Below are 27,642 nucleotides of genomic sequence, written 5' to 3'. Positions count from 1 at the left end.
CCCAGAGACACTTGTTTAGAGGAATAGACTTGTTATCATTTAGAGATGCTCAGAGAATTCTCTTTTCTTGATTCAAAGGAGAATTTCTGTTCTTGATCCAGGAGGGCCCAGGAGCAGAGGGTCAGGCCACAGGCAGAGTTTTGGGTAGTTCAGAGGCTGTTTACTCCTACTGCCTGCTCCCAAGAAAGGAAAGATTACCCCACATCCCTCAAAGCACCTGTCCCTTATTTTTCAGGGTGCTCCAAATTGCTTAATTCCTTGGTCATTTCCCCTGGAAGCCAAATGGTGTTCCTGTTTCCTGGGGCCCAATGTCTCTTGGCATAGCTGTTCAGTGCCACAGGCCGATGATGGCTTTGCTGAGCAGCGGGGACCAAGGGCTGACCGAGCTCCCACCCTGTATTGTTGACCTTATTTTACGGTCTGGAGGTATGTAAAGTGAGAGGGCAATTCTGGCCACATCCTGGCTTATTAGCTGCTGCATTTTTCTGTGCAGATAACCCTCCTGACGCCTACTCACTCCTGATGAACCTGTGAGGGCTTATATCTCTCCCTGGGATTCACTCGCTCCTCAAGATGTCACAAGGTATGTGTGACACACAGCAAAAGTGGCTCCAGGAACAAAATATGAGAAAGGTCCAATCCTTTCCTAATTTCTGTGCTTAACCCCAGGTCTTGCTGGGATTCTGATGGGGGAGACGGGTGGGAGATGGGCATGAAATTGTCAAAAAAGAAAGGGAGTCAGACAGGCGAAGCTGGTGCATCCTTTCTTCCCACTGCAACAGACAGTTATTACAAGGTGTGTGTCAGGGGGTGAGGAGCTAGGGGGTAATAGCCACGAACAATGAGCTGGTTTCTTCAGGAAGGTATAATTGACAAGTTTCTGGAGGATTCAGGCTGGAATCGATATCCATGGATTCTCACCTTGTAAGCTGGGGCACAGCAACAAGAGTTCCTGGTATGTTCTCAGGACAGAGGCCCCTCTTGCCCATTGGACCAATAGTTCCCTGCTCACTTGTCCCTACTCTGTTTTTTAGTTCTCCGACCAGGGATCGAACCCGTGCCCACTGTAGTGGAAGAAGTGCGGAGCCGTAACTACTGGACCCCCAGGGAATACCCGTGTCCCTACTCTTTGAGCCCCTTTCTTTTAGTAGGTAGTCTGGGTTTTGTTACCCCCTCACCCCCTCATTCCAATCTCTGGTCTAGATTGGAATCTAGAATCTCTTCTCAGACTTTGGCTCAAGCCCCCCGCGATACAGTGGAACTCCTGACCTTCCAGGCTCCCGAGAATTTGGCTACGCTTGAAATTCCACACTTAGGACATTGTGTGCATCAGCCTTAGCTCCCCACTACTTCTCCAGTGGGGCTGGTTTCCCCCATCCCAGTCTTCCCACCAACGGAGAAGGACTGAGTTAAGAGCTGCTCAGAACTGGTGGGTCTGCAAACTTCAAGGCCAAGAAGGAGCAAAGTTCTCCTTTTAGAGAACCCATCATGGCTCCGGACAGGGAGGTATTTCTCAAAAGCTTATTTGTGATCACTTCTGGCATTGCTAAGTGCCTTGAAATCTCACCCATTCCACCTCCTTCCTCTTTTGTCTCGTTCGCCAGTGGGAAGGGCCTGAAGGAGGAAGTACAAGAGTGAGAATAAGTGAAAGCAGAAGGGCTGGAAGATGAAGCAGACTGCAGTTGGTTCTCGCTGACTCGCTCCACCGAGGAGGACCCGTGCGAAGAGAAAATGCACCTGTTGCTGCTGTTCTTCCTCCTCCGCCGGCTTGCAGGTGAGCTGGGCCTGGGTCTGTTCTCGTGGGAAGAGCCTATGGGGCAGGAGGAGGTGGCTGGCAGAGGGAGGAGGGAGCCCAGCAAGGTGTCCTGCTGAGAAACCAACCCCCTTTCTAAGCAGTTCCTCCCGGTAGTGAGCCTGTGTGTGTTTCATCCACTCAATCCCTCACCCAGGGTTGCGGTGCCCACAACGGCCAATGCAGAAATACGGAGAGTGGTCTTCATGATGAACCCAGAACCAGGCATAACTCCTGACCCCCCAGGGGCTGGTCATTCAAAATGGACAGACTGATGGCCCCCACTGGTCACAGAAAAGCAGAGGCGCCCTAGTTGCTCAGGAGAGAGCTGGTGAATATTCGCTCCTGCATTGTCACCTTCCAGAAAGCTTTATGAGCAAGGGAAGGCTCTGGGGAAGGGGTGAGGGTGAAGGGGGCCCGGAAGGAAGGGAAGCGGGAGTTTGCCAGATGGAGAGGGAGAGGCAGTTCTAGGCTTTTGGGGAAGGAAATAGTAGAATGGAAAGGTCAAGAGGAGGTTAGCTTGGTAGAATGAAGAGGAAAAGGGGACAGGGCTGTGAGCAGAGACAGAGGGTTGAAGGCAACTTGAAGTTGATGGATATCACGTTTTTCTGGCCACGCCGTGCGGCATGTGGGATCTCAGTTCCCCGACCAGGGATCGAACCCACACCCCCCCTGCATTGGAAGTGTGGAGTCTTAACCACTGGACTGCTAGGGAAGTCCCATGGATACCATTTTGATTAAAAGTCAAGGGGATTTTCCTGACTTTGAAATGTTGGGGGACCTCAGAGCTCAGTGTTTGGGCACCTTCTCTATCTAGAGTCATCCTTTTGTTGATCTCACCTCCTCTCTTGGCTTTAAATACCATCTCCATACAGATGATCCCTGTTTTTATATCCCTAGCCTGGACATCTCCCTGAACTCAAGAATCTTCTATCCAGCTGCCCATTCGACATCTTCACTCAGATGTTGACATTTCAAATGTGACCTGGCCACATCTTCTCTCCTCGAATTCCTTTCTCTCCCATCTTTGTGTTTGGCAACTCCATCTTTTCAGGTGCTCAAGCAGAACCCTGGGGGCATCCATCTCTTCTCTCATATCCCACAATGATTCTTTGAAAATGTAAGCCAGATCCTGTCTCTCCTCTGGCCAAAACCCTCCAATGACTTCCATGTTACTCAGAGTAAAAATCCAGAGTCCTTACACAGGCTACAAGGTGACACTGTCTGGGTCCCGCACACCATATCATCTCCTTGGTCTCCTCTTCTACTCTGCTCCCCCACTCCAGCCACACTGGCCTCTTAGATGTTCTTTGAACATGCCAGGCACACTCCTGCCTCAGGGCCTTTGCACTTGCTGTTCAGTCTGCCCAGAGTGCTCTTCCTCAGATAGCCATAGGCTTGAGTCCTCACATCTTTCACATCTTTGCTTCTCACTGAAGCCTTCATTGATGACCCTAATTAAAACAGCAATTCCCAGGACTTCCCTGGTGGTCCAGTGGTTAAGACTGTGCTTCCACTGCAGGGGGTACAGGTTCGATCCCTCCGCATGCTGTGCGGTGAGGCCAAAGGAAATAAAAAAAGCAATTCCTGCATTATTTTTCTCCATGGCTTGTCCTCTCCCTTCCCCCACCTTGATAGAATGTAAGCTTCAAGAAGGCCAGGATTTTTGTGCCTACAACCATGGCAGGTGCAGATTAGACAAATAGTAAGTATTAGTTGAATGAGTGAATACATCTAACGGACAGGGAACAATATGATTGCTGTAACACGCACCACCCCCCCGACCAAATCTTTCTCCTTCTAGTTTCATAGAATTAAATAATTGAGACTCGTAACATTACCTGGAGAGGACATTGCTCATGGGATTTTAAAATGGTGCAGCCACTTTGGAAAACAATTTGACATTCTTGAAAATGTTAAACAGGTAGTTACCGCATGACCCAGCAATTCCACTCCTAGGTATATATCCCAGAGAATGGAAGACAAATGTCCATGTATAAAACTTGTATGCCTGGTGGTGCAGTGGTTAAGAATCCGCCTGCCAATTCAGGGGACACGGGTTCGAGCCCTGATCTGGGAAGATCCCACATGCCACGGAGCAACTAAACCCATGCGCCACAACTACTGAGCCTGAGCTCTAGAGCCCGCGAGCCACAACTACTGCAGCCAGAGCACCTAGAGCCCATGCTCCGCAACAAGAGAAGCCACCGCAATGAGAAGCCCGCGCACCACAACAAAGAGTAGCCCCCACTCGCCGCAACTAGAGAAAGCCTGCGTGCAGCAACGAAGACCCAACACAGCCAATAAATAAATAAATTTATTTAAAAAAACAAACAAAAAACTGGTATGCAAATGTTCAGGGCAACATAGTTCATAATAGCTAAAAAGTGGAAACAATCTAAATGCACATCAACTGATGGATGGATAAATGAAACGTGGTATACTCATACCATGGTATACTACTAGTCATAAAAAGGAATGAGGTACTGACACTTGCTGCAAACTGGATTAAGCTCAGTGAAAGACTCCAGACACAAAAGACTGTACTTTGTATGATTCCATTCATATGAAAAGTCTAGAATATGTAAATTCATAGAGACAGAAAGTAGATTAGCGGTTGCCAGGGCCTGGGGGATGGAGTAAGCGGAAGGGACTCCTAATGAGTATGGGGTTTCTTTTTTGAGATGGTGACAGTGTTGCAGAATTAGTGCTGATGTTTGCACAGCTTTGTGAATATCTTATGAAACCACTGAGCTGTACACTTTAAAAGGGTGAATTACATGGTATGTGAATTATATCTCAATAAGAAAATAATTAAGGAGCAGAGAGAAGAACTAGGAGCAGTCGTGTTCTCCTGAGAAGAGTTTCTGTGGTTGCATTTGGGTCTGAGTCTCCAGAAGGCATGACAACGGGACATCCCTTTGTGACCCATGACTCTTTTACGTGGTCTGATTGGACCATTCGTTCCACCTGGCATAGAAATGAAAATGATGCTTCCAAGCCCTGACACGTGCTGTGAACAGAGCTGAGCTGGATGTCCTGACTCAGGGGGTGGGGGCTGTGCTTTCGATAGGGTGGGCTTAGAAGAAGCCCTCTGAGGCGGAGCCGCCTGAGCTGAGACCTGGAAGACGAGAAGAAGCAGGCACTTCAGATCAGGGACATCTTTTCAGGCACAGGGCACAGCAAGGCTCTGACGTGGAAACGAGCTTGGCCGCGGTACGTTTGAGGAACAGAAAGGCCTTGTGGCTTCCTTACACACTTCACAACAGCCTGGTGGGGCCGATTGGGAGGATACTATTATCTCTTTGGGGAGAAGGTCTCTGGGGAGGAGAGAGATGTGTGGCTCTCCTCCTCCCGGCGGCTGTGGGTGCCTTGTGGATGCTCAGCCTTGAGTTTCGGTGTAGAAACAGAGAAGATAGATTTTGGGTGAGGAGTCAGGGGACAAATTGACAAGCAAGGCAGGGAATGCACATAAAGGATTGCTTTTTTTCTCTGCCATCTGGGAACAGGGGAACTTGATGGTGAGCAGATGTGAGAGTAGTGTGTGTGCGCGCACGTGTGTATATGGTTTAGGAGTGATTGAGGCAGAGCGGGGATATCTGTCTGCAGTGGAACAGGCTAGGCTGTGCACTAACAGGAAGCCAGGCTTCAGTGGGAACCTCTGTGCCCCCTGTACCAGCCTTTCCCATAGAACTTCCGATTGCAAGTAACACATTTAACCAGCACTACTTCCCTCTTTGCAAGAGTTCATTGTTTTAAAAGTACACAAGAAAACCCCCCAGAAAGTTCCCACCGGGCTTTATAGCATTCATTTTCTGTGAGAAAAGAGAGTTTTAATGACCCTATTTTTTCAGAGAAAAATTAGCTGTCTTGTCCAACTTAAGCCTCACCGTAAGTGGTGGCAGAGGTGGACAAGACCCCAGACGTGCTGACCCAGAGTGGAAATTAGCTGATGTCCCCCGTTGAGCCGGAGGCGGGGTCCAGTCCCAACTGTCACTCACTGACAGTGAGCCCCTCACCTCCCCCTGGGGCTCAGCTTCCACCTGATCTAGGATTATTCCTGATCATCTAGGCTGTGAGTAACCATGCCCGGGGAAGATGCTGCTTCTTGGAGCTCCAGGCTGCCTCTGTGCCAGGAGGGTTCCAACAGCAGAGCCAGTGCTCTGCTGAGGTTGATGGGGAGTGGACACCTGGAAGAGGGGTCCGAGAAGTGAGTGGAACAGATGGTCCAAGGGTCAGATCTGATACTAAATGACAACTAAAGATGGAATGGCCATCCACGTTAGAATCCTAGGGTTGCTGGGACAAATGACCACAAACTTAGTGGCTTAGAACGGCACAAATTTATAATGTTACAGTCTAGAGATCAGAAGTCTAACATGAGTCAACAGGGCAGCGTTCCTTCTGGTGGCTCTAGGAGGAGAATTTGATTCCTCGACTTCCAGAGGCTTTCCAGAGGTTGCCTGCCACACCTTGTGGCATGCGGAACTTCCCCGACCACCAGGGGTCAAACCTGCGGCCCCTGCAGTGGAAGCGCAGAGTCTTAACCACTGGACCGCCAGGGAAGTCCAGAGGCTGCCTGCTTTCCTTGGCGTGTGGTCCCACATCACTTCAGCCCCCGCTCCATTGTCATCACTCCTTCCCTTACTCAGACCCTCCTGCCTCCCTCGCTTAAGGACCTTTCTGATTATATTGGGCCACCGGGATAATCCAGGATAATCTCTCCATCTCAAGATCCCTAATTTAATGACATCTGCAAAGTCCCTTTTTGCCATGTAAGGGTGAACATATTCACAGATTCTGGGGGTTAGGACACAGACATCTGTAGGGGCCATTGCTCTGCCTACCACACTATTAAACAGCCCTGTCTAGGCATTTGTTTTTCCTATGATTTTGAAAGTAGTAAATGCTCATTGTTGACACTTGGGAAAGTACAGGAAAAAAATGAAGAATTAGGAAAAATAAAAAAACCTTATGTCTGTCTTAATGCCCGAGGTGACCAGTTGTTAGGATTTTGGTTTATTTATGTTTAATCTTTGTTTTCTATGCATATTTAAAAAGGTCATTGGTATTATACTGCATACGATTTTTTTAAACCCTTATTTTCACTTCATATGAGAATTTTCCACATAATTAAAAATATTTCTAAGCATAATTATCAGTGTTTGCATTATATTTCATTATATACTTATTTCCCTAATTGATGGAAGTTAACTTTGTTTCCTTTATTTTTGCTAATTTTGTGATGAATCTTTGTGCACACCGTTTTTGTTAGCCTCTCTGATTATTTCCTGAGAACCAAATCCTAGATGTAGCATTACTGGAGCAAAGGGCATGACTATGTTTGATACATATGACTGCCATATGGCTTTCTGTATGGCGGAACCAGCTACATTCCTTCCAGCATATTCTCACAGTGCCTGGACCACCTGGCCCCCGTCAGCAAAAAGTGAGTCATCAAAACTTGATTGGTTTGTTATGTGAAAAATGGTGTTGTCTTCCACATTTCTTATTTGCTAGATTATTTAAGTGAAACATTTGAATTTTATTAGCCGTTGAATTTCCTCTTTGTGACTTGCCTCTTATCTCTCATCAGTTTTCCAAATGGGGTATTAATGTTTTTCTTCTATACACTCTTAATCGAGAGAAACTCTACTAATCCTTTTCTATGTTATTTGTTCTAAATATTTCTCTCAGTCTGTTCTTTGCTTTTTCAGTCTTTTTTTATTGGTATGTCCAATGCTATATTTGCATGCAGTCAAATTCACTACTAACTCTTTCTTGTTTCCTGTTGTCCATTGATTTCAAGTTTCGAAAGATCTCCCTGTCATCCAGGAATTTTATAGAGATTCACTTCTGTTTTCTTTCAGTTTAAAAAATGCTTTGCTATTTTATGCTGACCTCCTTAATCTCTCTATATTTACCTAAATGGAGCACACTGAGAGGTGACAGGATAGGGTAATGCCTTAACCCTTCCCTTCTCTGTTTATCGTTTTAGTCTTCTATGGTATATGTGAAATTGTTAAATAGACTAGGTCTGTTTTTAGGGTATTGACTGTGTCCTATTGATATGTGTATCTAGTCTTGTTAGATTCACAAACTGGTTTCTTTATTATGGCCTGGTACTATTTTATTTTTTTTAATTTATTTTTAAAATATTTATTTATTTATTTTTGGCTGCGTTGGGTCTTTGTTGCTGCACGTGGGCTTTTCTCTAGTTGCGGAGAGCAGGGGCTACTCTTTGTTGCGGTATGCCGGCTTCTTATTGTGGTGGCTTCTCTTGCTGTGGAGCACGGGCTCTAGGCTCTAGAACTTCAGTAGTTGTGGCATGCGGGCTCAGTAGTCGTGGGTCGTGGGCTCTAGAGTGCAGGCTCGGTAGTTGTGGTGCATGGGCTTAGTTGCTCCGTGGCATGTGGGATCTTCCTGGACCAGGGATCGAACCCTTGTCCCCTGCATTGGAAGGTGGATTCTTAACCACTGCGCCACCAGGGAAGCCCCTGGCCTGGTACTATTTTGATATCTGGCAGGCAAGTCCCTCCTTACTGCTCATCTTTAATATGTTAAAAATTCCTATCTCTTCATTTATTCAAATAATCTCTAGCATATATTAAATATAATATTTATTACATAGCCATACATATCCATATATATACACACACATGTGTATAGATGGAGATTATCTGAAAAAAATGTACATGCTCTAAAAATGTTCTGGAGGTTTTGAGTTAAATCTATAAATGTATTTGGGAAGGAGGAAAATCTTTACAATATACAGCATTTTCATTCAGGATCATAACAGAGCTCTTCTTTTATATTTATTTATTTATTTTTTAAAATGACACTTTTATTTATTTATTTATTTATTTATTTATTTGTGGCTGTGTTGGGTCTTCATTTCTGTGCGAGGGCCCTCTCTAGTTGCGGCAAGCGGGGGCCACTCTTCATCGCAGTGCGCGGGCCTCTCACTATCACGGCCTCTCTTGTTGCAGAGCACAGGCTCCAGACGCGCAGGCTCAGTAGTTGTGGCTCACGGGCGTAGTTACTCCGCGGCATGTGGGATCTTCCCAGACCAGGGCTCGAACCCGTGTCCCCTGCATTATCAGGCAGATTCTCAACCACTGCGCCACCAGGGAAGCCCTTCTTTTATATTTAAACCTTTATGTCTGTCAAGAAAGTTTCATTGTGTTCGTGTATGGTTTTTTTTCCGATAAGTCCTGGTTGTTTCTGTTAAAGTTATTCCTTGGTATTTAATACACCTTTATTACTATTGTGAATGAGGACTTTTCCATTTTATTTTCCAACGACTTGTTACTGGTTTATAGGAAAGCCATTGATTTTAATATATTTATTGTGTCTTTAGCCACTCTGTTGAATTCCATTATAAATGAAAATCCTTTTAAACTTAAGATTTAAAAATTTTCTCTAACTGTTATTATTTCCCCCCAATAATTATATATTTTATATTTTTCCATGTCTCACTACGTTGGTCAGAATTTCAGAAAACAGCACATGTACAGAAAAGTGGATACAGGATCAATGTCCAGGTTAACACATTATTATAAAGTATATGCCAATGTCTCACATTAATTGTGGTATTTGCTGAGGTTTTTAATAGATAATCTTTATCAGATAAAGCAAGTTCTACTCTTAATTTGCTAAGAATGTTTAGAAAACCATGAATGGGTGTTGACCTCGCGGCACGTGGGATCTTAGTGTAAAGTGGGAAAAACAAATGTTGTGAACTGATGAATGGATATACAAAATGTGGCAGATCCATGGAATAGTGATTAGCCAGAAAAAGGAATGAAATACTGACACATGTTATAACATGCATGAATCTTTTTTTTTTTTTTTTTTTTTTTTTTTTTTTTTTATTCACACACACACACACTGTATTTTATTTTTACAAGACATAAATAGACTGACACCAAGCATTGTACATGGATGACCACAACAAAAGCAACAATGATTGCAATTACCAAACATGAAACACACTCATACTATGTCATAATATTGACATTCAGTCCAGTAATCCTCCACTGTAACAGCTCCTTTACTTAACATGCATGAATCTTAAAAAGATTCCCTGGATTCAGCTTGCTGGTTTTTCATTTCAGACTTTTGCACTTAAGTACATGAGTGATATTTGCTTATAATATTTCTTTCTTGCACTGCCCTTGTCAGGGTTTGGCATCAAGATTATGCCAGTCTCATTAAATGGATTTGGGATTGCATCCTCCTTTCCTTTGTTTCAGAATTTTTTGTGTGTAGACATTAAAGTAGGTAGACATTAGGTAGACATTATTTCTTCCTTCAATGTTTAGTAAATAGATATCTCCATTGAAGCTGTATAAGTCTCGAGTTTCCTTTTGGAGAGGTTTTTAATAATGGATTTAATTTATTTAAATAGTTGTAAGATTATTCAGATTTCTATATCTTTTTGTGTTGTTTTAGCATATTGTATTATTTTTGCTAGGCATCTGTTTATTCCAAAAAATTTCAAATTCATTGCCATAATCTTATCTAGATATCCTTTTATTATCCTATCCTATTATTGCCTTATCCTCGTTAGCTTTTTTTTTTTTTTTGGCTCCGTTGGGTCTTCGTTGCTGCGCGCGGGCTTTCTCTAGTTGTGCGAGCGGGGGCTACTCTTCATTGCGGTGCGCGGGCTTCTCATTGCGGTGGCTTCTCTTGTTGCAGAGCATGGGCTCTAGGCGCGCGGGCTCAGTAGTTGCGGCGCATGCTCCGCGGCACGTGGGATCTTCCCGGACCAGGGATCGATCCCGTGTCCCCTGCATTGGCAGGCGGATTCTTAACCACTGTGCCACCAGGGAAGTCCTTATTATCCTTTTAATGTGTGCAGGATATGTACTGATGTCCCCATTTTCATTCCTGATATTCATTATTTAGACCTCTCTCTTTCTGTAATGAATATCTAATTAGGGTTATTTATTTATTTATTTTTAACCAACTCTAGGCTTTGTTGATTTCCTTATTATATGATTTTTTCCACTTCATTAATTTGTATTAACTTCATTATTTCCTTTCTTCTACTTTCTTCTTTCCTCCTACTCCTCCTTCTGTTTTTTGTTTAACTTCTGAAATATATGTTTATTAAATTCAAGTCCTTTTTACTTTTCTAATAGATACATTTAACGCTATAAAATGTCCTTAAGCATAACTCCAGATGCATCCCATAAGAGTCTTTTAAATTAAGGTATAATTTACATATAGTGAAATGTATAGATCTTAAGTGTATAATTCTATGAGTTTTGACAAATTCGTGTAACTTGTATCGCCTATCAAGATACAGAACATTTCCATCACCTGGAGTTCCTTAGTGTCCCTCCCAATCTTTCCCCCACCCATGAATCACTGTTGTAATTTCTATCACCAAAGGTTATTTTGCGTAATGTAGAACTTGGCATAAACGGGATCATGAAGTTTATTCGCTTTTGATCTTTCACTCAGTGTGTTTTTGAGATTCATCCACGTTGTTTTGTGTATCACTAATTCACCCCTTCTTATTATTCTGTACTATGCTGTTACTATGAATATGCTACTATTTGTTTATCTGTTCCCCTGTTGAACATTTCAGTTTCTTTCTCTTCCTTTCTTTCTTTCTTTCTTCCTTCCTTCCTTCCTTTCTTTCTCTTTCTTTCTTTCTTTCTTTGATTTACAATGTTGTGTTAATTACTGCTATACAGCAGAGTGACTCAGTTATACATATATATACATTCTTTTAAAATATATTCTTTTCCATTATGGTTTATCATGGGATATTGAATATAGTTCTCTGTGCTATACAGTAGGACCTTGTTGTTTATCCATTCTCTATATAAAGGCTTACATCTGCTAATCCCAACCTCCCACTCCATTGAGTTACTTCTAATATGTCGTTATTATAAATAAAGCTGTGATAAAAATTCTTTTTTGTGGACATTTGTTTTTAACTTCTCTTAGATAAATATCTAGAAGTGAAATTGCTAGGTCATAGGATAGATTCATGCTTCGTTTTATAAGAAAAGCACTTTTACAGTGTTCCAAAGTGATGTATAAAGTGGAAACAACCCAAATGTCATGAACTGATGAATGGATATACAAAATGTGGCAGATCCACACCATGGAATAATGTTCAGCCAGAAAAAGGAATGAAATATTGACACATGTTATAACATGGATGAATCTTAAAAAGATTATGCTAAGTAAAAGAAGTCAGACAAAAAAGATCATATATTGTATGCTTCCATTTATATGAAATGTCCAGAAAGGCAAGTCCATAGAGACAGAAAGAAGAATGAAATGTCCAGAAAGGCAAGTCCATAGAGACAGAAAGATTAGTGGTCACCAGAGGCTTCAGGGAAGAGGGAGGTGAGGAGTCGCTACTAATGGGTACAGGGCTTCTTTCTGAGGTGATGAAAACATTCTGGAATTGGATAGAGTTGATGGTTGTACAGCTTTGTGAATATCCTAAAACCCACCGAAGTATACATTTTCAAAGCGTAAAATTTATGATATGTGAATTATATCTTAACTTTTTTTTTTTTTTTTTTTTTTAATTTATTTATCAGTAATAGTGGCTCATGGGCTTAGTTGCTCCGTGGCACGTGGGATCTTCCCAGACCAGGGCCTGAACCCGTGTCTCCTGCATTGGCAGGCAGATTCTCAACCACTGCGCCACCAGGGAAGCCCTATATCTTAACTTTAAAAGTGGACAAAAGTAAATACTTAGTCTTCAACACGCTTTATTTAATTTTAGAAAGGAAGAAAATTATCACAGTTTTAAACTTAGCAAATTAGAAAAAGATACGTGGTAATCTCAAGGAAATAAAATTATATTTATGAGAAATTAATAATTTAAAACTAAAAACAGTAACATTTAGCAACTAAATCTCAAAATGGTTTAACGCAGGAAAAAAGAAAGAGGAAGGGGGGAGGAAAAACATGAAGGAGGAAATCTTGTGGCACATGTAATCAATAAAATAAAACAGCACATGTCATCAAAATGTGTCATTATAATAGGTTTGAAAAATTTAATTATTAAAAGATACTTTATATTTGCAGAACTTTATGCTAATACACTGTAAAATAGATAACTTTAGGGGGAAAACAAAAGAACAGAATTTATTAAAGAACAATAAAAAAGCTTAAATAGGTCAATATTCATGGAGAAAAAAATGTAAGTAATCAAAGAATTTGCCCCAATGAAGAATTTGCCAGATAGTTTTGTAGCCAATTTTTTAAGATCCTAAAGAAACCAAAATTCCTTTGCTCTATTTATGTTCTTATCTCAGAGCACAGAAAAATGGAGATCTGCCAGATGGATTGTGTGAAAGTAGCATATCTCTACTACCAGCCCTGACAAAGACACACAAGGAAAATGACAGAAAGAACCTCCCTTATGAGTGTGGATCTGAGTTAAGCCCGGACAGCGGGCTCTGCCGGCAGACGGGTTTGGGTGGCCCAGGCAGGATTGCTGTTGTTTCTAAATAAGGCAGAGTTTTAAAATTGAGAGATTCCACCCCAAACCCAGATTTTGGACTACTCCAGAAAAATGAAGAGATCTGAAATTACACTGCCTGCTTCTTGCATGAGGACAGTGGGCTGAGTGGGAGGGGCCACGCCTCTGCGGGGGGCTTTTGCTCTCCAGATTGCCCTGGTCCTCACTACCTCCCAGGGTCTGACACTGATGCCATTCTTCATCATGCTTGAAGTGTTGTTTTTCTCATAATAAAGATACATTTCTCTGTATCTTGAATCTTTCAAAGGTGAGAAAACGAAAGAAAGAGCAAGAACATATATATCGGAAAATGCTGCTTTACTCTATGATACCTGCCTTACTGCAAAGCTATAGTGTTCAAGACAGTATGGATTGGCAAAAGGACAGACGGATGGATCAATGGAACAGAACGGAAAATCCATAAAGAACTCACATATTTGCTTTTTGACAAAGGAACCGAAGCAATTCAATGGGAAGAAATGGGATCTGGGCGTTACAGATTCCACAGCATGGGGAAAACATCACTGTTTTGGTCAATTTCAAAGGTGTTCCTTCCAGGGTGGTTTACAGTAGAACCGCTCGAAACAATTAGAACCATTAGGAAGTTTCTCCAGGGCTAGGTGTTGGGGGTGTTTCAGCTGAACCTCCTGAGGTCATCAGTACAAAGTCGTCTTCTGTGGAAATGGGTCCTCTGGTCTTTCCTCCCCACCAGACCAGCATAACACAGAGAAGGTTGCAAAAGGACATTGCTGGAAATAGAAAGACTTACTGACCACAGAGAAGGGGAGAGGGGTGAACTACAGGAAGCTACTATTGCTCTGTGTCAATGTTTTTGTTTCTTTGAGGTCTGTAGTTGTGCTTTTATGGGATTTTCCTGGTGGCTTTGACCTGATAGAATTTTGAAGAACAAAAGGTCTTTACGTGTAAGGTATATTCCTTTCTTGACTGCTATTTAACTCATGAGGACCTTGGGTTTATTGGAACTATTCACGATGCAGGAGGCTGTGGCCCTGCCCTCAGGATGGGAGGTGACAGGTACATGGATTCGTGTTTTCCAGAATCTGCCATCACTGGCCCAAAAGCAATGAGGAGCCTAGAGGGGGGCTCGTTGACTGTGCAGTGTCGATACAGCCCTGGGTTGGAGACCCACGTGAAGTGGTGGTGCCGAGGAGCTGCTTGGCGCAGCTGCAATTTCGTTGTTAAAACCACTGGAGCAGAGAAGGAGGTGAAGAAGGACCGCGCGTCCATCAGGGACAATTGGAAAAACCGCACCATCACTGTGACCATGGAGAAGCTCAGGCTAAACGATGCAGACACTTACTGGTGTGGGATTGAGAGATATGGAACTGACGATGGGGTCCAAGTTAAAGTGACCATTGACCCAGGTAAGAGTATGTGTATGTGTAGATGTGTCTCTTCAGGGCCTGCTCTGTCCTGGTCCCTGGGGTCCCTCTTTAGTGACCTGTGACTCAGAGTGAACTGTCACAGAGGGTGGGGGAGTCCTGAGGTCTCATGGAACCCACACAGACCACTTGGGATTGGGAGGGGCAGGGCTTCCCTTAGAGGCTCTCGTGGCTCCCAGGGCCTCCTCCAGGATGGGATCAAGCCTTTCTCGACACATTATTTTTCTCTCTGCACAGTCAGTGCCCGAGTCTATTGCCCATGGAGGTCAAGGTGAGGGTCTCACCCGGAGACCCTAATTTCTGCTAATGTTTTCCTGGGACCCCTGTTGCCCAGGTGTTCCTGCTCTTTCTGGAATTTGGGGCTGGGTCTTCAGAGCTGCTGCTCCCACCCCCTGGTCCATATCCCATCTCAGGGGGAAGGACCCAGCACAGTGGGGCTGCTGCGGTTAATTCCTGGGGTCTGGAAAGGCCTCCACAGTCAAAGGGCTGCATTCCCAGGTGCCTGAAATCCCATCATGGGCCATTTACACATTTGGGATTAACGATGTTCTCTTCCTAAGTCCTTTGAGAATGCAAACACTCTGGGCTTGTCGGCTCAGGGGTCTCAGTGCCTTGGTTTGACCGAGTTTATCTGTCGGGCTCTGCTTCTGCTGACCCTCGGACGGGTGACACCAGCTCATTGGGCACCTGTGACAACGGGGGTGGGCGCACAGTCAACGGAGCCTCCACCACACTGGGAACGAGTGAGGCTTGTTATACTTGCAAAGCACAGCATCATTTCATTCAATCCTGACAACATTCCTGAGATGTAACCATCCCCGTTGTGAAAGCTTTACAACTTGCCCCAAGTAAAGGCTCTTCCTGAACCTTATGATTTTGCTCAGGGCTGGTCCTGATCTTTGAAGTCACAGATTTTGGGTATGTCAGCCAGCTGATAGCCCCCATTCTGCTCCTGTCCTTGTGGATAAATAGGATGAGAGGCACTGGCCACTGGCCGAGGCCCTGTCATAAGCAGCCGGAGTGTTTGAATTTCAGCTGAACTCCAGCTGCCCTTGTCCTGAGGCAAGTCTGGCCCCCTCTAACCTTCCAAGTTCTGCTTGACGTCCTCTCTGGACCTGTGCCAGCTCCACCTGCCTCTGAGGCTCTGAGTCTCCTAGCGGCCAGGGAGATATGAGCAGTCCAGGAGATAGGCCCTCTCCCTTGGCCCTGCTCCAGACTCCTCAGGCAGCCCATGGTCCCCACCACCACCCCCATACCCACCCCCGGCTCAGAGCCACGTTTAAGGCTGCGGGTGGGTGGGCAGGCAGAGCAGTGTGTAACCTGGTCCGTACGCCAAGCACCAACTGCTGTGCCGGCCACCACTCCTGCCACCTCTGCTATCAACACGTTCACAGCGCCAGTCAGCTTGGAAGAGACCAGTGGCTCCCCGGCTGTGACCAGCCCCGGCTCCAACAGCGGGTAAGCCAGCTCTGATGCTGTGGCCCACTTGGCCCAAACTCTACCAAAGGGGGGACTTTTGTAGTTCCAGGTCCCAGCCAGAGCTTGTCTCCGGACCCTCAAGCTCGAGGATGCTGGGGCCTCCTCTCGCTTGCTCTCACAGCTCAGGAGGCCAGAAATGAAATCAAGGTGTCGGCAGGGTTGGCTCCTTCTTTGGGCTCAAAAGTAGACTCTGTCCCAGGCCTCTCTCCTAGTTTCTGGTGGTTGCCAGTAAGCCAAGCACTCCTTGGCTTATGGCAGTGTCACTCCAACCTCAGCCTCTGTCATCACATGGCCTTTTCCCTCTGTGTCTGTGTGCCCCCATTTCCCTTTTATAAGGACGCCAGTCATTGGATTCAGGCCCGTCCTAATCCAGCACGACCTCGTCTTAACTTGACAACCTCTGCAAAGATCTTATTTCCCAATGGGTCACCTTCTCCAGTTCTGAATGAATATGAATTACTGGATGAGGGACACTGCTCAGCCTGTACAGGGGGCAAGCTTAGAAGCAGGGAGACCTTATCAGAGCCTTTGCCATACAATTTCTGTTTGGCTTCTAGACCCACTGAAACACCTTGTGGAACCCTCCTCTCTCTCTCTTTTTTTTTTAAAACCATCTTTGAGGGCACCTGGGTGTAGGGGTTCCCAGACTGGAAACCTCAGGCCTGTAGGTCAAAAGGTTTCAAGGCGAGTGGCTGTCCCTGCTCCCAGGTGGGTGGGATGAGGCCAAAGACAGGAGGGGAGCCTGGGTGCATGGGACATCCTCTGTCGTTTCCAGCGGTGTCTTCCTGAAGGTCACCATCCTCCTGCCCCTCATCTCCGCTGTGTTGCTTCTTCTCTTGATGGTGGCCTCACTTGTGGTTTGGAGAATGGTGAAACAACAGAAGAAAGGTGAGGGGACCTGGCTGACACTGGGCTGGGGCTGGGCTGCGTGGAAGTGTGTGGGATTGATGGCCAGAATGGCCATCCAGGAACCATCAGCCCAAGGGAATACCTGCACAGTCTGGAAGGGGTGCCGTCCCAAAGGCCGCAGCAGCTGGCAGTTTGAGGGGCTGGAGCTTGGAGGTGAACCCAGTAGGTTTTGGACTCAGTTCTGCCTTGATCATCCCTCTATGCTCTTCTTTTTTTTTTTTTTTTTAATTTATTTATTTTTATTTATTTTTATGGCTGTGTTGGGTCTTCGTTTCTGTGCGAGAGCTTTCTCTAGTTGTGGCAATCGGGGTCCACTCTTCATTGCAGTGCACGGGCCTCTCACTATCGCGGCCTCTCTTGTTGCAGAGCACAGGCTCCAGACGCGCAGGCTCGGCAATTGTGGCTCACGGGCCTAGTTGCTCCGCGGCATGTGGGATCTTCCCAGACCCGGACTCGAACCCATGTCCCCTGCATTGGCAGGCGGATTCTCAACCACTGCGCCACCAGGGAAGCCCCCCTCTATGGTCTTCTTGCCTCTCTGCTCCGCCTCCCTATCTGTTTCTTGGTTTGGCTCCTGGTGGCAGAGATGGCAATGGCCTTAGGCAGGCAGCCTCCCTAGGGTACCCAGACACTTTAGTAGAATTCCTGTGGCTGTCAAGGGGGTACTGAATAGACATGGGGGCATCGAGAAACACACACACACATGCACACGCACGGATGTATACACACATGCACGAACACATGTTTATGCATGCACACACAACATAGCCCGCACACGAATGCGCACATGTGCATGTGCACGCTCATACACAGTTCTCTGTGTTTTCTCAAGAATGTTGGTGGCCACTCCTATTTTTGCCCTTCCTCCCTTCAGTCCTTTCTCAGGCTACCCTACTTGTTCTGTGTATATTTGCCCTTTAGGGAAGGGCCTCGGCTCACGAGTCTGCACTTGTCAATCACGAGGTCTGGCCTCGGCCAAACACTTTTCCTGTCTGGCTCCACTTCCACATTCTCACATTAATTGCCCCTCCTCCCTTTCTCAGAACCCACTGGGATCTGGGCGCTCACGGGACCGTCTTTAACACTGCTCCCTCCCTACAGCCTGGGGAATCTTGTAGTTTGGAAAGATGGGAGCCTGACTCCTGTTCATCATACTTTCCCCCCAATGTATTGTCGGTGACCTAAGTTAAAAATACTTTCTGTACCCCTCAGTATCTAAAAACCATAGGGAAAATCTTCTTGTTTCTTTGTTGTCTCCGAAGCTGGGGGCGTGACGGTGGCAGGGGGAGGGCAGGGAGGGAAAGAAACAGGAAGCAGAGGGCACCTGAGAGTAGGTCCAGGCGGTGATGACCCAGCTCGAGTACGCCACTCAGAGGGCAGCTTCGAGCAAGCCCGTCGCGTGGACAACTTGTACTGATGGAGCCCCTCTTGTGTCTGGTACAGTCCGTGCCCAGAGGCGTGGGAGCAACAGGCTTAGCCATCCAGCAGCCCGTATCCCACCTGAAGACCAACCAGAATTCAGTGGGACGAGGGTGATGAGACAGACATAAATCAAATGTCCCGGGAGCCAGGGAGGGAGGGATTTGACAGCCTGGATAGCTGGAGAAGGTAGGTGTGACTTTGAGTTGACCCCTGCAGGTGGAGAAATGGTGGCGTCACAGGCAGAATCCCAGCAGAAGTTTTAGGTTGAGCCTAATCCCAGGGGAGCTGATAATTGGCAGGGTCACCTGAGCAGCTGATCACACAGTTCTGTGATGTGGGGAATAGATGGGCTGAGGTCTCCTTAGTTCTCATCTGAGGGATCAGAATTAGAAGCAGGTCTCTTCTCTCTGAGCCCGAAGCCTAATTCACCTCTTTTCTTTCCCAGACCTGAGGGCGCCTGTGAGCCTCTGGATGGGCTTTCTAACTCTGATTGTTTTTGTCTTTTAGCTGCTGGGATATCCCCAGAGCAGGTAAGAGAGTCCCCGAGGTCAGAGCAGAGACACCAGACGCCTTTCCCTCACTTCCTTATTTTCCATATCCCAGGAGCACCAAGGTCCAAATGCATCAGACGAGCCCTGTGCCCAAGTGTCCACATGCTCATGGCCCAGCTGCAAGGGCCGGGGAAGGGGCCCGGTCGTATGCTGGAATCAGCCAGAAGGGAGGAGGGCTTGGGAGGGGGAGGTGTGGGAGACTAAGAGGAGATGGGGGTTGCAGAGGGAGCTGGGAGAGGGGGTCCCAGGGGAGCAGAGAGCCACGCGTCCCTCTGTGGAAGAAGAACCTGTGTTTCCTCTCCTAGGTGCTTCAGCCCCTGGAGGGCATCAGCTATGCAAACCTGAGCCTGCAGCAGACTGAAAACTCTGGGTCCTCCCAGAAGAAGGCTTCCAGGAGGTCCTCTTCCTCTGCCCAGGCCAACGCAGGGGAAGTGCAGTATGTCACCATGGTATGTGCTTGGTGGGGCTGCTGTGGGGCTCAGACCGGACCCGCTGTTTCCCCTCCTTTGAGGACCGGCTTTCTCTCCACCACGTGGGAGGCTGGGTGCTGGGCAAAGATGCAGCCATTGAAAGACTTGCTGGCAGAGCTCCTGCACGCTTTTGGCATTTGAAGTGCCTCCACACCAGGTCTTAGCATTGGGAGACTCAGATCCTGGTCAGACACGGTCCTCATGCTGGGCAGGGGAGACCCAGACAGGCTGAGGGACCTGGGATTCCGTGCAAAATGTGCTGCCCTGGCATGGAATTGAGGGAGAGTGTCTTCTGCTGTGGCCAGAGCTAAAGGTGCCTGGCAGAGTGGAGGGAGGAGGAGCTGGAGGGCCTGGGAGAAGACTCCAGAAGCCCTGGAGGGTCTGTCTCCCCAGGCTCCTCCAAGGTCACCTCCATCCATTGGCACAGCCTCCTGCCAGCCTCTCTAACCCCGAGGACGTCTTCATTGCAGGCTCCCTTTCCCAGGGAGGACATTGCCTATGCAGCTCTGTCTTTGGAAACCTCAGATCAAGAGCCAACCTATAGCAACATGGGGTACCTCATCACCCACATTCCCAGCAGGAGCCACGAGGAGCTCACGGAATACAGCACCATCAGGAAGCCTTAGCCTGTGCTCCAGGGGTGCCTCTCAGACCCACTCGAGGCCTCTGAGTACATTCCTGCTTCATCTGCTTTCTGCCTGCCCCTCAGTCCCCTCGTGGGACCAGCCAGTTACTGAGGCCTCTGCCTGATGCAGTCGTGGCCAGCTATGGTTTGGGCTCGGGGCCTATTCTCAGGGAGCTTCTGGGAGTTAGACAGGGGCCTTTCCACATCCCTTTCTCTCCCACACAGCTTGGGAGGGGGCTAGGGATATACTCTGGAGCTGCTGAGGGAACAATCACAATGATAACGATAATAATAGTAATTCACGTTTATTTATTGCTTATCGTGAGTGGTGGACTGAATAATGGTCCTAAAAGTTATTGGCATCTGAACCCTCAGAACCTGTGAATGTTACCTTCTGTGGCATAAGGGACTGTGCAGATGTAACAGAGCTGAGGATTTGTGGATGGGGAGATTATTCTGGATTATCCAGCTGGGCCCTGAATACAAGCTCAAGGGTTCTTACAGGAGGGAGGCAAGAAGGTCACAGAGGAGAAGACAGTGTGATGGTGGGAGCAGAGGTCGGAGTGATGCAGCCAGGATCCACAGAACCCCGCAGCCTCTAGGAGCTGAAAAGGCAGGAACGGATCCTCCCCAGAGCCCCCAGAAGGAACCAGCCCGGCTGACAACTTGACTTTAGCGCAGTGAAACTGATTTCATACCTCTGGCCTCCAGAATTGTAGGAGAATAAATTTGTATTGTGTTAATGAAGCCATTACATTTGTGGTAATTTGTTACAGCAGTAATAGGAAAAAATATACTATGTAACAGGTACTCTTCCCTAAATGCTTTACCTACAGTAACTAATTTAATCCTCACCACAACCCTAAGAGGACACCTTTATTATTGTCCCCATTTTACAGAGGAGGAATCTGGGTACAGAGAGGTTCAGTGACTTACCACATTTTACTGCTAGCAAGTGGATAAATTAGAATTTGAACTTGGGCATTTTGGCTCCAGAGTCTGGAGTCTGGGCCACCACCCTGGACTGTGTGTAAGGAGGATAATGTGTGTGTGTGTGTGTGTGTGTGTGTGTGTGTGTACACGGCTACTCACACAGGGACAGTCATCGAGTATATACAGACGCTGGACTTGCTGTCTTTATTCTAGGGTCCTGGCAGCTCTCCCTCTGGAATCCTGAATCTCGTCCCAGCTTGCCATCTCCATGGTTACCAAACTAGTCCAGTCCCCGGCCTGGAGTCCCTCTTGTTCTCTACTCCTGAGTCCATGCTCCTCCCAGCAGCCAGAGGGATCTTTTTAAAGCACAGACCTGATCACTCCCTGCTTGTAACCTTCCAGTGGCTTCTTCCACAGCCCAGGAGGCCCCCAGGATCCATGGGTCCCTCCCTGCCCCTAAGACCCTCTCTCTCGCTACTCTCCCTCTCACTTGCCCTGCTCTGCCCACACTGGACTTTCTTCCATCCTTCTAACAAGATAACACGTGGTCCCTTCTCAGGGCATTGGCACTTGCTATTCCTTCTTTCTGGAATGGTCTTCCAACGGATATGTGAGTAGTTAGGTTTGCCAAAGAGAGAGAAAGGCAGGGAGAGAGGGAGGGAGGGAGAGAGGGAGAAGAGGAGAAAAGGGAATTCCCTGGTGGTCCAGTGGTTAGGACTCGGCACTTTCACTGCCGGGTGCCCGTGTTCAATCCCTGGTCGGGGAACTAAGATCCCACAAGTCACGTGGTGTGGCCAAAAAAAAAAAAAAGCTTATTTTCATTATCACAACTCAGCTCAAATGTTCCTCCCAGGGTGGCCTTCCCAGACCCCCCTAACAGCAGTGGCCCCTGCTACACCTCTGATTCCTCTCTGTCACATTGCCCTAAGTAAAAGTAGTACTTACTTTTGAGCTAACTTTATGAGCTAACTTGTTTATTGGCACATGGGTTTACTGATTCCCCCCTCTCCACCAGGCTGTAGGCTGCCCAAACGTGGGGAATTTGTCTTACTCACTGCTGTATCCTCCGTGCCTAGTTTAATGTCAGGTACAGGGTGGGTTCTTGAATATCTATATGTTGGCCGAATGAATAAGTAACGTGATGGTTCAGACTTGGGAACTCAGGGTGAGCTATCAGGGGCAGGAACACCCGTGTCCATCATTTGAGGAAGGGACCCCTGGGTCACCTGGGCAACCAGAGGAATTTCAGGATCCACTTCCCAGCAGCATGGAGTGGAGAGACTTTTTTCTCCCCTCCCGAAATGAGAGAGGTGAGGAGCCATGATTCCCCTTGACTGGAGGACAAAGGTCTAGTCCTTTGCTTGGGTTTCTTTTGTTTGGGGCTGGAGGGAAGTGTCAGGGAAGGGAGTCATGACTTGGGAAGAAAGGACCAGCTCTACCTGGGGGTCACAGGCAAGTGCCCCAGCAGGTACTGGGGCCATAGGGATGTTTAGTGGGCCATTATCAGTGTGTCCTGGGGCTTCCCCAACTTCTCACAGCTCTGGACATCCCAAGTGGTCTGGCGGAGGTGGCCTTAGTGGATGGCCATATCATCTCAGCGTGGGCTGCTCCTTGTTCCTACTCCCACTCCCTGAAAGATGATTCCCTAGAATCTCAAGAGCTTTATCAGCCTGGGGGAGTTTACGGAGCCCAAGCAAGCTTAAGTATTCTTGGGCTGGTCACTTGAGCTGAGTGGGTCAGAGTAAGAGTGTTTTTGACCCAGGCTGTTTTATGATTTACAGAGCAAGAAGTGCCTGTAGAGAGACCTTTAAAAGAAAAAGTTCCAAGCAGAACAAAATGAGAGTGAATTGAACTCTATGAATAAGTCATAACAGAAAGTCACTTTCTGAATGGTGTCCCTGTGCCATTTTAACGGTTGTGCGTCAAGTGCCTTTATTGCTGAGTTTTTAAGCAGCCCGGACAAAATAGAATCGCTCAGTACAAGCTTCTGTTGGATTGTAAGGAACTCATCTTCTCTGGAATCTACCACAGATACTAGTAAAGATTTACTGTCATGAAACTTGTGACATATCTAGGAACACAGACTAGTATTCAGCTCAGTTTGATTTGGCTGGAGGAGTCTGATTGCTTCTTCTTCCTCTTCTTCTTTTTTTTATTGGAGTATAATTGCTCCAAAATGTTGTGTTAGTTTCTGCTGTACAATGAAGTGAATCGGCTCTATGTATACCTATATCCCCTCCCTCTTGGACTTCCCTCTCGCCAGCCTCCCCATCCTGACTTTGTCTGGTTGGTGGATATGGGCTGGATGTGGAAGGTCCTGGCCGCCTGACTGAGCCGAGGAAAGGTAAATCAGCTTTAGAAGACAGATGCACTCTGATTCACACTTTTAATTGCCTCATTCAAGCTTTAAAAAAGGTGTCTACCAGATATATCGCTGGATATAATGTTTTTATCCCATATTCCAGCCATCTGGATGGGTGGTTGTCTGAAAAGAGAGCTTTTCATGTCCTTAGAGATGGAGTTGACTAACCCATGATATTTGTGAAATTTGTCCAGTCCATTCTATAGCTGGACGGAGCAGATTTCTGACTGGTGGTCCTCACAGGAGGCATTTAGGTTCTTTAGGTTTTGGGTCATGACTACAGGACTCTGCCCTGAATCCAGCAAGATTTGTTCAGTCCTGAGAGCACTGGGGAAGTAGTCAGGGTGGGGGAAGGGAGGCAAACATGTGCAAGAGGTTTGAAGGGAAATTGTTTCATAAAGTTTATAGACTGGCATCTAGGTGTTGTCTCAACCATATCCGGCTGCTCCGTAAAGACTTTGCTAAGGCAGACTTTGGGTTGTGGATTAGTACCTTTATTGCAAGAGAGAGAAAGTTCAGATAAGGTTCTGCTGATCTGAGTGAGGGTGGCATTACTTCTGGCATTTACCAGAAGACAGAGCCCTTTTTAAAAAATTGAAGTGTAGTTGATTTCTGCTGTACAACAAAGTGATTCAGTTATACATATTTTATATATATATATATATATATATATATATATATATATATATATATATATACACACACACATATATATATATATATCTTCTTTTTTAATATTCTTTTCCATTATGGTTTATCACAGGATATTGAATATAGTTCCCTGTGCTAGACAGTAGGACCTTGTGGTTTACCCATTCTATATATAATAGTTTGCATCTGCTAACCCCAAACTCCCAATCCTTCCCTCTCCCACCCTCCCTCTCCCTTGGCAAACAAGTCTGTTCTCTATGGACAGAGCCCTTTTGAGAGTCAGTTGTGGGAGAAAAATATACTGCACTGGCAATCTTCAAAATACATGGCCTTTAGCAGAAAGGGCCAGGAAGGGCCAGGCAGCTAACATCAGTTGATTTCATGTATCAACAATTTTTTAGATCAGGAGGGACTGATATAGTAGTCAGCCTTTTATTTTATCAAGTAGGTGCATTCTTACCCAATGTAGTTGGAATTGTTATTGGTCAGTTTATTGGAAAAGTTGGTTAAATCAAGGAATCACACAAAAGATATATTCTTTCTCTAAATGCTTTCTTTGGCTCAAAATATCTAAATGTGTCGTCATTTGCTAGTATTTGGATGTAGCTCTAAGCCTCTTTTTCGCTGATGGGTCTGCTGAAAGAGGGACTCATTGCCTTTTCTGCACAAATCACACACACTGTCTCATCCTGGAGTTTCTAGTTCCAGTTTCCCTAACGTTGGAGCAAGACATTCTAGATACTTACGAAGCAACCTGATTGCAAAACCTCTTTTCATTTTTATGTTTTCACTGTGACTATTTTACAGTCCTCTCCCTCATTCCTAATTTGATGTTTTTTAAAAAAATGGCATGCTTTGAGTTTTTCTAAAGCATTCAATTTAGTTTTTGTAGAAATAACTGTTCTCTTTTTGTTTACATTTCCTGTCATTGGTCAATATCCTTTCTGTTTACACTCTTAATTGGTTAGTTTATGGATGAATTCATTAAATTGCATAATTATAATTAACATGTTTGACCGACCTAAACAAGTTTGGGCCTGAATGAAGTTGACTCTTGTTAAACACGTACCTCAACGGGTGAGAGCAGAAGCGAGGGAATCTTCAAGAGAATCTGCCCATTGCCACAAGCATAAAGATAGTGTGCTTCACCAAGAGATTGAAGGGTGTTGGTTGATCTAATAAGTTGGTTAAGAAAGGGATTGGGGGCTTCCTTGGTGGCGCAGTGGTTGAGAATCTGCCTGCCAATGCAGGGGACACGGGTTCGAGCCCTGGTCTGGGAAGATCCCACATGCCGTGGGGCAACTAGGCCCGTGAGCCACAACTACTGAGCCTGCGCATCTGGAGCTTGTGCTCCGCAACAAGAGAGGCCGCGACAGTGAGAGGCCCGCGCACCGCGATGAAGAGTGGCCTCTGCTCGCCGCAACTAGAGGAAACCCTCGCACAGAAACGAAGACCCAGCGCAGCCAAAAATAATTAATTAATTAATTAATTAAAAAAAAAAGCAATTGTATTTAAAAAAAAAAAAGAAAGGGATTGGTTAAGACAGTTTCTACTAAACCGTCTGTTATGACCATAGTTTCATAAAAGAAAGGACATTTAAGCACCCCAAGTCAGAATAATAGGCAGTGTTTCCCAAGAAGGACAGTTGGCGACTTTATGCCGATATGGATTTCTGCTGTGTGTGTATATAATCTCCTACAAATTTATTGATACTTTGTCAAGGGCTGGTGCTCACATATGGACTAAGGATTGGCAGCTACTGAGCTTGTCTACACTGTTCTCTAGACATGGATTCTCTCCTCTAGATCCAGCTAGTGTGGTCTAGTGTCCCCCTAAAGCCTTCTAGTAATCTTATTCATCGGAACTCTAAGGTTTTCACTCATGAGGGCCCCGTGACCTTACATCAGTTGGGAAAAAGGCCCCTTTAATCACTCAGATTCCCCCGCCCAGCATAAGCTCTCCCCCAAATAATCCACTGTGATCGCAAACTCACACGGTCTTGTCCTGAAGGGGTGCGGTTCTAGCATCAAGGAAGGGTGACTCACCCACTGGTTTTGCTGAGGAAACTCTGAGGAGTGGTTCAGAATTAAGGAAGGGGCAAGACTCTGTTTCTAAGGGTCAGAAATAGAGAAGAGACATTCTGAATGCTTGTGTGGTAGAAAATCCACTCTTAGCAGAAAGGAGGGATGTCTACTCTATGTTCCAGAATAAAAATTCCATCCTGGGGAGTTTCTGAAGCCTCCCACATCCTCCCTATCACCCTTTCCATCTTCAGTGCCACAAACCCAGATATCCCCAATCCTGTTTTTTATTAGTTTATTAATTGTTTCATTTTAAGTTATAAAATATTTGGTGCGTACTACATGTTTATATAGGATGCAGATACGTTATAAAGGGTAGGGAAGCAAACACCTCCTGCTCACAACCTTAATGAAGAAATGGAACAGTACCAAATCCACTGAAGCAACCCACTCATTGTTTGTCTTTGTTTTCTTCCAAGGAAGAATGTGCTTGCCTAAGGTGGCTCTAAGGGCCCTTCTCAACACTTGGCCCATTCTCCTTGCCTTCATGTTAATTACCAAAGCCATCAGATAAGCTGGTCTACATTATGCAGCATTCATACTAAGGTAACAAATCTATGCAACTCTTCCTGTATTAATACGACTTTTCTCCCCCAGTAAACCTACAAGCCAATGCTTAATTGTGCCTATGTGCTCTTTAAACATCTGGTGATGGGTTTGTCACTGGGGGAGCAAACACATTGAGTTTCCTTCTGGCATCCCTATGCAGAATGCTCCCCTCTGTCAAGGATGGTGAGGGTTTCTGTGACAAGGAAGCACCAGGTCACAACCCTTGGTCTCAGCCACACTGCCCAGTGACAGCCCTCTGGTCATTGGAAGGAGCTGCAAAGTTCAGACGATGTACTCATTTCAAAAGTTCACACAGCCTTCGCAAGATTTGTAATAAGCCACAAAAGCAGAAGGACTAAACGCCAGAGACCCTTGTCCTCCCACTGAAACACCCTGATGTCTGTTGGATGGCAAATGAAAGAAGAACCAGCAGAGAAGTATTTTACCTAAAAATATCTGAGACATGAGAACAGATGTGAAAGTGGAGGTAAAATGAAGGAGATTCTTCCCTGGAGCTGTCTTGGTGTCAGTAAATCTTGCCTTTCTTTCCTGGGGTTGTTATCTTGCAGTTGGTTTTTAAATTTTTTTTTAATTTTTAAATTTTTATTGAAGTATAGTTGATTTACAGTGCTGTGTTAATTTCAGGTGTGATTCAGTTTTATATATATATATATATATATATATATATACATATATTCTTTTTCAGACTCTTTTCCATTATAGGTTATTACAAGATACTGAATACAGTTCACTGTGCTATACAGTAGGTCCTTGTTTATCTATTGCAGTTGTTGGGTTTTTTTTAATATATATTTTTTTGGCCGTGCTGTGTGGCATGTGGGGTCTTAGTTTCTTGACCAGGGAACGAACCTGTGCCCCCCACAGTGGAAACTCAGAGTCTTAACCACTGGACCG

The 27,642-nt window shown here is 45.8% G+C and overlaps 2 protein-coding genes across 6 annotated transcripts in view; one reads left to right on the top strand and one right to left on the bottom strand.

Annotated features, from left to right (window-relative positions):
• The window catches only part of RAB37 (RAB37, member RAS oncogene family), a 71,811-nt gene that overhangs the window by 28,988 nt on the left and 15,181 nt on the right, over nucleotides 1-27,642 (bottom strand). The window lies entirely within an intron of this gene.
• On the top strand, nucleotides 1,667-27,254 carry CD300LF (CD300 molecule like family member f). 5 transcript variants are annotated; one of them, XM_036838205.1, is made up of 10 exons: nucleotides 1,667-1,774; nucleotides 14,351-14,677; nucleotides 16,033-16,153; nucleotides 16,950-17,062; nucleotides 19,013-19,035; nucleotides 19,109-19,201; nucleotides 19,362-19,505; nucleotides 19,997-20,141; nucleotides 26,598-26,724; nucleotides 26,888-27,254. In XM_036838205.1, exons 1-9 carry the CDS (start codon nucleotides 1,732-1,734, stop codon nucleotides 26,690-26,692), a joined length of 1,104 nt encoding a protein of 367 aa, XP_036694100.1. In that variant the 5' UTR covers nucleotides 1,667-1,731; the 3' UTR covers nucleotides 26,693-26,724; nucleotides 26,888-27,254. The 5 variants fall into 5 exon arrangements, with proteins under 5 accessions (XP_036694100.1, XP_036694101.1, XP_036694099.1 ...); XM_036838207.1 differs by lacking the exons at nucleotides 26,598-26,724; nucleotides 26,888-27,254 and adding exons at nucleotides 1,950-2,123; nucleotides 20,656-20,816 and having other exon boundaries at nucleotides 1,696-1,774; XM_036838206.1 differs by lacking the exons at nucleotides 26,598-26,724; nucleotides 26,888-27,254 and adding an exon at nucleotides 20,656-20,816 and having other exon boundaries at nucleotides 16,090-16,153.

Source organism: Balaenoptera musculus, chromosome 20, assembly GCF_009873245.2.
Source record: "Balaenoptera musculus isolate JJ_BM4_2016_0621 chromosome 20, mBalMus1.pri.v3, whole genome shotgun sequence".
In the NCBI taxonomy this organism is placed as follows: domain Eukaryota; kingdom Metazoa; phylum Chordata; class Mammalia; order Artiodactyla; family Balaenopteridae; genus Balaenoptera; species Balaenoptera musculus.
The sequence above is the reverse complement of the archived record's forward strand: the minus strand, read 5'-3'. Positions and strand labels throughout refer to the sequence as shown.

What these genes read in the sequence shown, in the direction of transcription:
- CD300LF (XM_036838204.1), top strand. Translation starts at nt 1,732, where the DNA reads ATGCACCTGTTGCTGCTGTTCTTCCTCCTCCGCCGGCTTGCAG. An exon ending in AAGTGCAGTATGTCACCATG is followed by an intron (nt 19,506 to 19,996) that starts GTATGTGCTTGG and finishes TCTTCATTGCAG; the next exon opens with GCTCCCTTTCCCAGGGAGGA. An exon ending in CACGGAATACAGCACCATCA is followed by an intron (nt 20,142 to 20,655) that starts GGAAGCCTTAGC and finishes GGGTTCTTACAG; the next exon opens with GAGGGAGGCAAGAAGGTCAC.